The 14277-nt window shown below is 38.2% G+C and overlaps 1 protein-coding gene across 1 annotated transcript in view; it reads right to left on the minus strand.

The window, feature by feature from the left end:
- The window catches only part of NDC80 (NDC80 kinetochore complex component), a 68420-nt gene that overhangs the window by 48284 nt on the left and 5859 nt on the right, over nt 1–14277 (minus strand). The window contains exons 4-6 of the mRNA XM_081253336.1: nt 11205–11328; nt 10927–11099; nt 10133–10235 (exon numbers count right to left, since the gene is read on the minus strand). Of these exons, the coding sequence (XP_081109462.1) occupies nt 10133–10235; nt 10927–11099; nt 11205–11328 (400 nt within the window). The remainder of the gene's footprint in view (nt 1–10132; nt 10236–10926; nt 11100–11204; nt 11329–14277) is intronic.

The following is a 14277-nucleotide window of genomic DNA, read 5'->3' on the forward strand; positions in this document are numbered from 1 at the left end:
GCACTGACATATATACCTACCAAATGTAAAGTAGACAGCTAGTGGGAAGCAGCTGCATAGCACAGGGATATTAGGTTGGTGCTTTGATACCACCTAGAGGGGTGGGATAGGGAGGGTGGAGGGAGATGCAAGAGGGAGGAGATATGGGGATATATGTATACATATAGCTAATTCACTTTGTTATACAGCAGAAACTAACACACCATTGTAAAGCAATTATATTCCAATAAAGATGTTAAAAACAAAACAAAGTCCTAGAAGAAAACATAGGCAGTAAGCTCCCTGACAGTGGTCTTGGCAATGATTTTTTGGGATTTGAGACCAAAAGCAAAGGCAACAAAAGCAAAAATAAACACGTGGGACTATATGAAACTAAAAGGCTTCTGCACAGCAAAAAAATGATCAACAACATGAAAGGGTAACCTCTGGAATGGGAAAAAATATTTGCAAAGCATTTATCTGATAAGGTGTCAGTATCCAATATCCATAAAGAAGTCATACAACAATAGCCGAGAAATAAATAATGAAATTAAAAAAATGGGCAAAGGACCTGAGTATACATTTTTACTAAGATATTCAAATGGATAACAGGTACTCAACATCACGAATCATTAGGGGAATGCAAATCAAAACCACAGTGAAAACCTCATGCCTTTGAGTATGGCTTACATGGAAAAGACAAGAGATAAATGCTGGTAAGAATGTGGAGAAAAGGGACCCCTTGTGCACTGTTAGTGTAGTTGTACATTTGTACAGCCATCACAGAAAACACTGGTTTCCATCGAGGTTCCTAAAGAAATTAAAACTAGAACTACCACATGATGCAACAATTCCACTCTAGGTATGTATCTGAAGGAAACAAAATCACTATGCTGAAGAGATTCCTGTACCCATATGTTCACTGCAGCATTATTTACAACATGGAAACAGCCTAACATCTACTGACAGATAGATGGATAAAGAAAATGTGGTATATGTGTATATATATACACACACACACAGGTACACACAATGGAATACTATTCAGCCGTAAAAAGAAGGAAATCATGTCATTTGTGACAACATGGATGGACCTTAAGGGCAGTACTCTAAATGAAATAATTCAGACAGAGAAAGACAAATATTACATGATCTCACTTACAGGTGGAATTTTGAAAAAACAAGCCAACAAAAAGAGATCATATTTGTGGTTACCAGAGGCAGGGGGTTAGGGAGTGGGAGAACTGGATAGAGGTCAAAAGGTACAAACTTATAGCTATAAGATAAATAAGTCCTGGGAACGTAATATACATCATGTGTATATACCAAACACTACTGTTTGGTGTATTTGAAAGTTGCTAAGAGAGTAGATCCTAAAAGATCTCATCATGTGGAAAAAAACCATTTTTCTTCCTTTTTCTTTTTGGCATCTACGAGATATAGATTTTAACTAAAGTTACTGTGGTAATCATTTGGCAATGTAAGTCAAGTCATTACACTGTACATCTTAAATTTACAGTTCTGTATGTCAATTATATCTCAACAAAATTAAAGAAAAAAAAACGAAGGGGAAAAGATGGGTTATCCAATAAAAGGTATTGAGATATATGAGTGAGCCATTTAAAAAAATAAAATTTCCTTTTCTTTAATGTTAAAATAAATTGCAGATGGTTTAAGATTTAAACACAATACAAAGAAGCCATAAAAATACTAGGGAAAAAAGTGAAAGCACTTTTTAAAAAACATGGGAGTAAAGGAGACCATCCTAAGTGTGGCTAATTACCTAGGATTCTGTTAAGTGGGAAAGAAAGCATAAGAAACCTATGAATGCTCTCTCACTGATTCTTACATTGTTATAGTGTTCAGTTGTAGTACCTCAAGCAAATTAAGATAGGAAGGAGGGGATTTCAACCTATGCCTCCAAGTCTATGTAATGGACTTGGAGGCATCTCAAGAGGTCCCTCCCCAATATAAGCCAAAGTAGGTACTCCATACAGAAGCTCCTGTATCACTGTGGAAATGCTATCTCCCTAAAACATAACAATGACCTAAGCTGCTTAGGCAAACAAGGGTAAGGTGTTCTAATGACAATAGGGGTATTTGGAGGGAAGAGCAGAGAGGTGGTTACCCAATGTCCACGTGTATCACTGAGGAGAGGCAAACTGAACACATAAAAGTTATAAAGTTCAATAAAACTTAAGTTCTATTAATGGACTATGGTAGTGGATTTCTACTTCTCTCTTGAAAATTGGTGGTGCTGAATGTACCAGTATATCTCCTGGGTCAAAATCCATCCCCAGGGCCTGCCTACATTTAGTTATGGGCTTGCTGACGGCCAAGAGAATGTCAGGGGACAGTATTAGTTCTAAGGATTCCAGAACTAAGTAGGACAGGAAACTTAGAAACTAGAGAAGGAAGAGACTGTATTAGACTAGGTAACAATGTACATATTTACATTTGCAACCAATTAAAATACAGCACATAAATCAAAAGGATAATGAGGGAAAAACATTTGCACCATATACAAAAGAGCTTATTTACCCAATTCAACTCTTTTTGACATACAAAATGGCGATCTTGCAAATAAACAAGAAAAAAAAGTCAAAAGACATGAATACGCAGTTATGTGTGAATATTCAAGTTTAAAAACAAAAACTGCAAATACAAAAATATCTTTTGCTTGTCATGTTGTCAATTATTAAAAACATCAATAAGCTTAATATGTAAGGAGTTCAATATATAAAGGCTTATAGTAATACTAGGAAGAAATAAAGAAATATAAAATAGGCCAAAAAAGCACATATAAGCAAGTTATAGGACTTCCGGGTAAGATGGCGGAAGAGTAAGACGCGGAGATCACCTTCCTCCCCACGGATACACCAGAAATACAGCTACACGTGGAACAACTCCTACAGAACACCTACTGAACGCTGGCAGAAGACCCCAGACCTCCCAAATGCAGGAAACTCCCCACATACCTGGGTAGGGCAAAGCGGAGAGATTCCCGCACAGAGGATCAGTGCCGAGCGACACTCTCCAGCCCGAGAGGCTTGTCTGCTCGCCCGCCGAGACGGGCGGCGCTGGAAGCTGAGGCTCGGGCTTCGGTCAGAGTGCAGGGAGAGGACTGGGGCTGGGGGCGAGAACTCAGCCTGAGGGGGGCTAATGTGCCACAGCTAGCCGGGAGGGAGTCCGGGAAAACTCTGGAGCTGCCGAAGAGGCAAGAGACTTTTTCTTCCCTCTTGGTTTCCTGGTGCGCGAGGAGAGGGGATTAAGAGCGCTGCTTAAAGGAGCCCTACAGACGGGCGCGAGTCGCGGCTGAAGGCGCGGAGCCCAGTTACGGGCGTGGGACGCTGGGGCTGCTGCTGCCGCCGCCAAGAAGCCTGTGTGCGAGCGCAGGTCACTGTCCACACCGCCATTCCGGGAGCCTGTGCAGCCCGCCACTGCCGGGGTCCCGGGATCCAGGGGCGGCTTCCCTGGGAGAACGCACGGCGCGCCTCGGGCTGGTGCAACGTCACGCCGACCTCTGCCGCTGCAGGCTCGCCCCGCACTCCGTGCCCCTTCCTCCCGCCCGGACTGAGTGAGCCAGAGTCCCCGAAGAGGCTGCTCCTTTAACCCTGTCCTGTCTGAGCGAAGAACAGACGCCCTCCGGCGACCTACACGCAGAGGCGGGGCCCAATCCAAAGCTGAGACCCGGGAGCTGTGAGAACAAAGAAGAGAAAGGGAAACCTCTCCCAGCAGCCTCAGAAGCAGCGGATTAAAGCTCCACAATCAACTTGATGTACCCTGCATCTGTGGAATACATGAATAGACAACAAATCATCCCAAATAGAGGAGCCAGGAGTCAGTGCTGTGCCTCTGAGTGGGAGAGCCAACTTCAGGACACTGGTCCACAAGAGACCTCCCAGCTCCACATAATATCAAATGGCGAAAATCTTCCAGAGATCTCCATCTCAACACCAGCACCCAGCTTCACTCAACGACCAGCAAGCTACAGTGCTGGACACCCTATGCCAAACAACTAGCAAGACAGGAACACAACGCCACCCGTTAGCAGAGAGGTGGCCTAAAATCATAAAAAGTCCGCAGACACCCCAAAACACACCACCAGACATGGACCTGCCCACCAGAAAGACAAGATCCAGCCTCATCCACCAGAACACAGGCACTAGTCCCCTCCACCAGGAAGCCTACACAACCCACTAAACCAACCTTAGCCACTGGGGACAGACACCAGAAACAACGGGAACTACGAACCTGCAGCCTGCAAAAAGGAGACCCCAAACACAGTAACATAAGCAAAATGAGAAGACAGAAAAACACACAGCAGGAGAAGGAGCAAGATAAAACCCCACCAGACCTAACAAATGAAGAGGTAATAGGCAGTCTACCTGAAAAAGAATTCAGATTAATGATGGTAAAGATGATCCAAGATTCTATTTCCAAGATCCAAAATCTTGGAAATAGAATAGACAAAATGCAAGAAACAGTTAACAAGGACCTAGAAGAACTAAAGATGAATCAAGCATCGATTAAAAACACAATAAATGAAATAAAAAATACTCTAGATGGGATCAATAGCAGAATAACTGAGGCAGAAGAACGGATAAGTGAGGTGGAAGATAAAATAGTGGAAATAACTGCTGCAGAACAAAATAAAGAAAAAAGAATGAAAAGAACAGAGGACAGTCTCAGAGACCTCTGGGACAACATTAAACGCACCAACATTCGAATTATAGGGGTTCCAGAAGAAGAAGAGAAAAAGAAAGGGACGGAGAAAATATTTGAAGAGATTATAGTTGAAAACTTCCCTAATTTGGGAAAGGAAATAGTTAATCAAGTCCAGGAGACACAGAGAGTCCCATACAGAATAAATCCAAGGAGAAATACACCAAGACACATATTAATCAAACTGTCAAAAAGTAAACACAAATAAATCATATTAAAAGCAGCAAGGCAAAAACAACAAATAACACACAAGGGAATCCCCATCAGGGTAACAGCTGATCTCTCAGCAGAAACTCTACAAGCCAGAAGGGAGTGGCAGGACATAATTAAAGTGATGAAGGAGAAAAAGCTGCAACCAAGATTACTCTACCCAGCAAGGATCTCATTCAGATTTGATGGAGAAATTAAAACGTTTACAGACAAGCAAAAGCTGAGAGAGTTCAGCACCACCAAACCAGCTTTACAACAAATGCTAAAGGAACTTCTCTAGGCAAGAAACACAACAGAAGGAAACGACCTACAATAACGAACCCAAAACAATTAAGAAAATGGGAATAGGAACATACATATCGATAATTACCTTAAATGTAAATGGACTAAATGCTCCCACCAAAAGACACAGATTGGCTGAATGGATACAAAAACAAGACCCATATATATGCTGTCTACAAGAGACCCACTTCAGACCTAGAGACACATACAGACTGAAAATAAGGGGATGGAAAAAGATACTCCATGCAAATGGAAACCAAAAGAAAGCTGGAGTAGCAATTCTCATATCAGACAAAATAGACTTTAAAATAAAGACTACTAGAAGAGACAAAGAAGGACACTACATAATGATCAAGGGATCGATCCAAGAAGAAGATATAACAATTGTAAATATTTATGCACCCAACACAGGAGCACCTCAATACATAAGGCAAATACTAACAGCCATAAAAGGAGAAATCGACAGTAACACAATCATAGTAGGGGACTTTAACACGCCACTTTCACCAATGGACAGATCATCCAAAATGAAAATAAATAAGGAAACACAAGCTTTAAATGATACATTAAACAAGATGGACTTAATTGATATTTATAGGACATTCCATCCAAAAACAACAGAATACACATTTTTCTCAAGTGCTCATGGAACATTCTCCAGGATAGATCATATCTTGGGTCACAAATCAAGCCTTGGTAAATTTAAGAAAATTGAAATTGTATCAAGTATCTTTTCCGACCACAATGCTATAAGACTAGATATCAATTACAGGAAAAGATCTGTAAAAAATACAAACACATGGAGGCTAAACAATACACTACTTAATAACGAAGTGATCACTGAAGAAATCAAAGAGGAAATTAAAAAATACCTAGAAACAAATGACAATGGAGACACGACGACCCAAAACCTATGGGATGCAGCAAAAGCAGTTCTAAGAGGGAAGTTTATAGCAATACAATCCCACCTTAAGAAACAGGAAACATCTCGAATAAACAACCTAACCTTGCACCTAAAGCATTTAGAGAAAGAAGAACAAAAACATCCCAAAGTTAGCAGAAGGAAAGAAATCATAAAAATCAGATCAGAAATAAATGAAAAAGAAATGAAGGAAACAATAGCAAAGATCAATAAAACTAAAAGCTGGTTCTTTGAGAAGATAAACAAAATTGATAAACCATTAGCCAGACTCATCAAGAAAAAAAGGAAGAAGACTCAAATCAATAGAATTAGAAATGAAAAAGGGGAAGTAACAACTGACACTGCAGAAATACAAAAGATCATGAGAGATTACTACAAGCAACTCTATGCCAATAAAATGGACAACCTGGAAGAAATGGACAAATTCTTAGAAAGGCACAACCTGCCAAGACTGAATCAGGAAGAAATAGAAAATATGAACAGACCAATCACAAGCACTGAAATTGAAACTGTGATAAAAAATCTTCCAACAAACAAAAGCCCAGGACCAGATGGCTTCACAGGCGAATTCTATCAAGCATTTAGAGAAGAGCTAACACCTATCCTTCTCAAACTCTTCCAAAATATAGCAGAGGGAGGAACACTCCCAAACTCATTCTACGAGGCCACCATCACCTTGATACCAAAACTAGACAAGGATGTCACAAAGAAAGAAAACTACAGGCCAATATCACTGATGAACATAGATGCAAAAATCCTCAACAAAATACTAGCAAACAGAATCCAACAGTACATTAAAAGGATCATACACTACGATCAAGTGGGGTTTATTCCAGGAATGCAAGGATTCTTCAATATACGCAAATCAATCAACGTGATACACCATATTAACACACTGAAGGAGAAAAACCATATGATCATCTCAATAGATGCAGAGAAAGCTTTCGACAAAATTCAACACCCATTTATGATAAAAACCCTGCAGAAAGTAGGCATAGAGGGAACTTTCCTCAACATAATAAAGGCCATATATGACAAACCCACAGCCAGCATCGTCCTCAATGGTGAAAAATTGAAACCATTTCCACTAAGATCAGGAACAAGACAAGGTTGCCCACTCTCACCACTCTTATTCAACCTAGTTTTGGAAGTTTTAGCCACAGCAATCAGAGAAGAAAAGGAAATAAAAGGAATCCAAATTGGAGAAGAAGAAGTAAAGCTGTCACTGTTTGCAGATGACATGATACTATACATAGAGAATCCTAAAGATGCTACCAGAAAACTACTAGAGCTAATCAATGAATTTGGTAAAGTTGCAGGATACAAAATTAATGCACAGAAATCTCTGGCATTCCTATACACTAATGATGAAAAATCTGAAAGTGAAATCAAGGAAACACTCCCATTTACCATTGCAACAAAAAGAATAAAATATCTAGGAATAAACCTACCTAAGGAGACAAAAGACCTGTATGCAGAAAATTATAAGACACTGATGAAAGAAATTAAAGATGATACAAATAGATGGAGAGATGTACCATGTTCTTGGATTGGAAGAATCAACATTGTGAAAATGACTCTACTACCCAAAGCAATCTACAGATTCAATGCAATCCCTATCAAACTACCACTGGCATTTTTCACAGAACTAGAACAAAGAATTTCACAATTTGTATGGAAACACAAAAGACCCCGAATAGCCAAAGCAATCTTGAGAACGAAAAACGGAGCTGGAGGAATCAGGCTCCCTGACTTCAGACTATACCACAAAGCTACAGTAATCAAGACAGTATGGTACTGGCACAAAAACAGAAAGATAGATCAATGGAACAGGATAGAAAGCCCAGAGATAAACCCACGGACATATGGTCACCTTATCTTTGATAAAGGAGGCAGGAATGTACAGTGGAGAAAGGACAGCCTCTTCAATAAGTGGTGCTGGGAAAACTGGATAGGGACATGTAAAAGTATGAGATTAGATCACTCCCTAACACCATACACAAAAATAAGCTCAAAATGGATTAAAGACCTAAATGTAAGGCCAGACACTATCAAACTCTTAGAGGAAAACATAGGCAGAACACTCTATGACATAAATCACAGCAAGATCCTTTTTGACCCACCTCCTAGAGAAATGGAAATAAAGACAAAAATAAACACATGGGACCTAATGAAACTTAAAAGCTTTTGCACAGCAAAGGAAACCATAAACAAGACCAAAAGACAACCCTCGGAATGGGATAAAATATTTGCAAATGAAGCAACTGACAAAGGATTAATCCCCAAAATTTATAAGCAGCTCATGCAGCTCAATAACAAAAAAACAAACAACCCAATCCAAAAATGGGCAGAAGATCTAAATAGACATTTCTCCACAGAAGATATACAGATTGCCAACAAACACATGAAAGGATGCTCAACATCTTTACTCATTAGAGAAATGCAAATCAAAACTACAATGAGATATCATCTCACACCAGTCAGAACGGCCATCCTCAAAAAATCTAGAAACAATAAATGCTGGAGAGGGTGTGGAAAAAAGGGAACACTCTTGCACTGCTGGTGGGAATGTGAATTGGTACAGCCACTATGGAGAACGGTATGGAGGTTCCTTAAAAAACTACAAATAGAACTACCATATGACCCAGCAATCCCACTACTGGGCATATACCCTGAGAAAACCATAATTCAAAAAGAGACATGTACCAAAATGTTCATAGCAGCCCTATTTACAATAGCCTGGAGATGGAAACAACCTAAGTGCCCATCATCGGATGAATGGGTAAAGAAGATGTGCCACATATATACAATGGAATATTACTCAGCCATAAAAAGAAATGAAATTGAGCTATTTGTAATGAGGTGGATGGACCTAGAGTCTGTCATACAGAGTGAAGTAAGTCAGAAAGAGAAAGACAAATACTGTATGCTGACACATATATATGGAATTTAAGAAAAAAAAATGTCATGAAGAACATAGGGGTAAGACAGGAATAAAGACACAGACCTACTTGAGAATGGACTTGAGGATATGGGGAGGGGGAAGGGTAAGCTGTGACAAAGTGAAAGAGCGGCATGGACATATATACACTACCAAACGTAAGGTAGATAGCTAGTAGGAAGCAGCCGCATGGCACAGGGAGATCAACTCGGTGCTTTGTGACCGCCTGGAGGGGTGGGATAGGGAGGGTGGGAGGGAGACGCAAAAGGGAGGGGATATGGGAACATATGTATATGTATAACTGATTAAATTTGTTATAAAGCAAAAAATAAATAAAGAAATGAAAGAAAGAAAAAAAAAGCAAGTTATAAGAAATAGCAATAATAATGATAAATCATACAAAAACATAATCACTTTAATAATATATTAAAACAAGCTACATTTCCACCTCCCAAATTGGTAAAGATTTTAAAACAATAATGCCTATCATGTGGGAAAATGGGTATTCTCAGACATTGTTGAGGACCTTTTAACTGGTGTAATTTTTCTGGAGGGAAATTTGTCAATATGTATCAAAAGTTGAAAAAATACATATAATTTGCATAGCAAAAATGCACCTTTAAAACTATATCCTAAGGAAATGTTTTAAGTTGTTGCCTCTGAGTTGTGGGATTATGAGTATACCAATTTCTGTGTACACGTTTCTGTATTTTCCAGAACTTTTGCAATGAATATGGACTTTAAATAAAAAGGGGAAGAAAACGAAATGTTATGGGGGAAATTCCTACTGACTTATTTTGCTGTGGTTTTTTTTTTCTGTTTGTTTGTTTGTTTTTGAGCTGTAAAACCTCATGAAAACAAATGATCTCCTTGCCATTGTGATATTTCCTTTCCTCACCTCTGGAATCATATATTAACATCTTGAAGAACTTAAAATTAAACATGCTTTGAAAATGGAAAACTGATGCAGATTTTGAGATAATTGGTAAAAGTAAGATTGGGAAAGAAATAGAAATACCCTGAGGAAAAAAAAATCTTTCCTATATATATAATTAAAATGAGAAATCAAATACCTTGATGCAGTCTATTAGCCAAACCAAGGCTGCCACAATGTGAGGCCATGTATGAGGGGCCCCCACTGTATACATGGAGCTTTTCGATAATGCAAAAGGATACCTATGAAAAGTCAGAAAACATAAGCCAGTATGTTAATTTTGTAAAAATAATGGCTAAATTAAGCAAGAAGTTACATTAAAAAAAATTCCACATATATACCATGTCTCGACTTGTTTAGAAGCAAGATACTTGTTGAGATTCTCTTCTTCGTCTTCTTACCCTCAAATGGTTTTGTGTATTTTTTGTTTTTTTTCTCTGCAGATTACTTTGTACATATATCCCCTAAGCTGCTTGATTTACAACCAACATGCTGGACTTCTCTCCTGAAAGATTGTTCCCTCAAATCCAATGTACCCCAAATAAACCACATGTATGTATTTCTCCTCCTGAAATCCATTTCTCCCCCTGTGTTTATTCTACACAGGCTTTTCTGGACTTTCTTACTCCATTTTCACCAGGCTTTCAATCCTATCTTTTCTGTTTCTATAAAATCTGCAGTAGCTAGCCTATTCTATCTATTCCTCATCACATCAGTAGTTGAGGGCTTTATGATCTATCATCTGTAGTTCAGTAATAATCTCCAAAAAGTTGTTTTTTTTGCCTTTTCAATTTATCTTGCATATGTGGCCCATAGTGACCATCTTAAAATATATTATTTCTCTAACTCAAAATCTTTACACACTTATTGAGTTTCATTCTTTTCTGTGTTCCAACAACCTCTCTAGGCTAATGAGACATATAACATACAAACCCAAGATCTTTAAAGATTCTTGGAACCTCTTCTTCAAACTTTGTGTCAGGAAGTTCATACGAAGGGCACAGGAAGCCATAAAGAAAAGTGAAGATCTTTAGGAAGTCTTTAACAGAAGGAGCTTGTAGAGATTTCATGGATACGCTATATGCATAACCGTTTTCTGAAAGAAACTATAATAATTTTTATGAAACATCAAACATTTTACAATAGGAAAATTACTGAAAAAATACTTAAGAAAACACTCACAATTTCGAATAGTTAAGATTATAAAATACCTCACAGAGCTGTCGAATACATTGCTGAATGAATGCTTTGTCATTAAGTGGTCTTGGGTCCTTGATTTTTTCAGAAGTGGAAAATATACCAAATTGACTATTCCGGGATCCATGTCCACTAGTCCTGTAAACATATTTTAAAAAAGTCAGTCAAAATTATTTCCTTCTGTGGTCAAGCCTAAATTATTTCAAGACAATTTTATATTTTAACATCAGCATCAAACATTAAAGTTCAATTCTTTGGTTTTTATTTAAGATTTCTCTTACTCAAAGCAGAGAAAAAAAGAGCAAATAATGAAGATTAAAGCATAAAATGAGGTGGGAAGAAAACTACACTTCTGGTGCTCTGCATTACTAACACATACATCATCCTCTAAAACTGTGCATTTTGAGTCCACTAGGTCTTCTGCACCAACTGTTCTCCAGGTCTATTCAATAACCCAGATTCTTTCAACATCCTACTTGCCCCTCCATGATTGCTCCTTCACTTCCAACTCCTTAATTTACAATTATTTATTGCAGGAAAATTTGAGATGTTGAAACAGATTGTGCTTTTTTTCATGAACGTTATTGTGTCATGCAATATTATGTATCTGATTGTTATTTACCATAAATATATGTTGCTACTTTTTAGTCATTAATAGCTATAGCATATATGCTCCATCTTAAGCCCCTCCTCTCAAAACATCATTTGTTTAAATCATTTTTTTTTGAAATTTGGCAACTTTTCTCTTTTTTATTGAAGTATAGTTGATTTACAGTGTTGTGTTAATTACTGCTATACAGCAAAGTGATTCAGTTATATATATATATATATATATATATATATATATATACAAACACACACACACACATTCTTTTTTTTTTTTTGGATTTTATTTTATTTATTTATTTATTTTTTTGCTTTATAACAAATTTAATCAGTTATACATATACATATGTTCCCATATCCCCTCCCTTTTGCGTCTCCCTCCCACCCTCCCTATCCCACCCCTCCAGGCGGTCACAAAGCACCTAGCTGATCTCCCTGTGCTATGCGGCTGCTTCCCACTAGCTATCTACCTTACATTTGGTAGTGTATATATGTCCATGCCGCTCTTTCACTTTGTCACAGCTTACCCTTCCCCCTCCCCATATCCTCAAGTCCATTCTCTAGTAGGTCTGTGTCTTTATTCCTGTCTTACCCCTATGTTCTTCATGACATTTTTTTTTCTTAAATTCCATATATATGTGTCAGCATACAGTATTTGTCTTTCTCTTTCTGACTTACTTCACTCTGTATGACAGACTCTAGGTCCATCCACCTCATTACAAATAGCTCAATTTCATTTCTTTTTATGGCTGAGTAATATTCCATTGTATATATGTGGCACATCTTCTTTACCCATTCATCCGATGATGGGCACTTAGGTTGTTTCCATCTCCGGGCTATTGTAAATAGGGCTGCTATGAACATTTTGGTACATGTCTCTTTTTGAATTATGGTTTTCTCAGGGTATATGCCCAGTAGTGGGATTGCTGGGTCATATGGTAGTTCTATTTGTAGTTTTTTAAGGAACCTCCATACCGTTCTCCATAGTGGCTGTACCAATTCACATTCCCACCAGCAGTGCAAGAGTATTCCCTTTTCTCCACACCCTCTCCAGCATTTATTGTTTCTAGATTTTTTGAGGATGGCTGTTCTGACTGGTGAGATGATATCTCATTGTAGTTTTGATTTGCATTTCTCTAATGAGTAAAGATGTTGAGCATCCTTTCATGTGTTTGTTGGCAGTCTGTATATCTTCTGTGGAGAAATGTCTATTTAGGTCTTCTGCCCATTTTTGGATTGGGTTTTTTTTTTGTTATTGAGCTGCATGAGCTGCTTATAAATTTTGGGGATTAATCCTTTGTCAGTTGCTTCATTTGCAAATATTTTATCCCATTCCGAGGGTTGTCTTTTGGTCTTGTTTATGGTTTCCTTTGCTGTGCAAAAGCTTTTAAGTTTCATTAGGTCCCATGTGTTTATTTTTGTCTTTATTTCCATTTCTCTAGGAGGTGGGTCAAAAAGGATCTTGCTGTGATTTATGTCATAGAGTGTTCTGCCTATGTTTTCCTCTAAGAGTTTGATAGTGTCTGGCCTTATATTTAGGTCTTTAATCCATTTTGAGCTTATTTTTGTGTATGGTGTTAAGGAGTGATCTAATCTCATACTTTTATATGTCCCTATCCAGTTTTCCCAGCACCACTTATTGAAGAGACTGTCCTTTCTCCACTGTACATTCCTGCCTCCTTTATCAAAGATAAGGTGACCATATGTCTGTGGGTTTATCTCTGGGCTTTCTATCCTGTTCCATTGATCTATCTTTCTGTTTTTGTGCCAGTACCATACTGTCTTGATTACTGTAGCTTTGTAGTATAGTCTGAAGTCAGGGAGCCTGATTCCTCCAGCTCCATTTTTCGTTCTCAAGATTGCTTTGGCTATTCGGGGTCTTTTGTGTTTCCATACAAATTGTGAAATTCTTTGTTCTAGTTCTGTGAAAAATGCCAGTGGTAGTTTGATAGGGATTGCATTGAATCTGTAGATTGCTTTGGGTAGTAGAGTCATTTTCACAATGTTGATTCTTCCAATCCAAGAACATGGTACATCTCTCCATCTATTTGTATCATCCTTAATTTCTTTCATCAGTGTCTTATAATTTTCTGCATACAGGTCTTTTGTCTCCTTAGGTAGGTTTATTCCTAGATATTTTATTCTTTTTGTTGCAATGGTAAATGGGAGTGTTTCCTTGATTTCACTTTCAGATTTTTCATCATTAGTGTATAGGAATGCCGGAGATTTCTGTGCATTAATTTTGTATCCTGCAACTTTACCAAATTCATTGATTAGCTCTAGTAGTTTTCTGGTAGCATCTTTAGGATTCTCTATGTATAGTATCATGTCATCTGCAAACAGTGACAACTTTACTTCTTCTTCTCCAATTTGGATTCCTTTTATTTCCTTTTCTTCTCTGATTGCTGTGGCTAAAACTTCCAAAACTAGGTTGAATAAGAGTGGTGAGAGTGGGCAACCTTGTCTTGTTCCTGATCTTAG

Source organism: Mesoplodon bidens, assembly GCF_964165515.1.
Source record: "Mesoplodon bidens genome assembly, chromosome: 13".
Classification (NCBI taxonomy): domain Eukaryota; kingdom Metazoa; phylum Chordata; class Mammalia; order Artiodactyla; family Ziphiidae; genus Mesoplodon; species Mesoplodon bidens.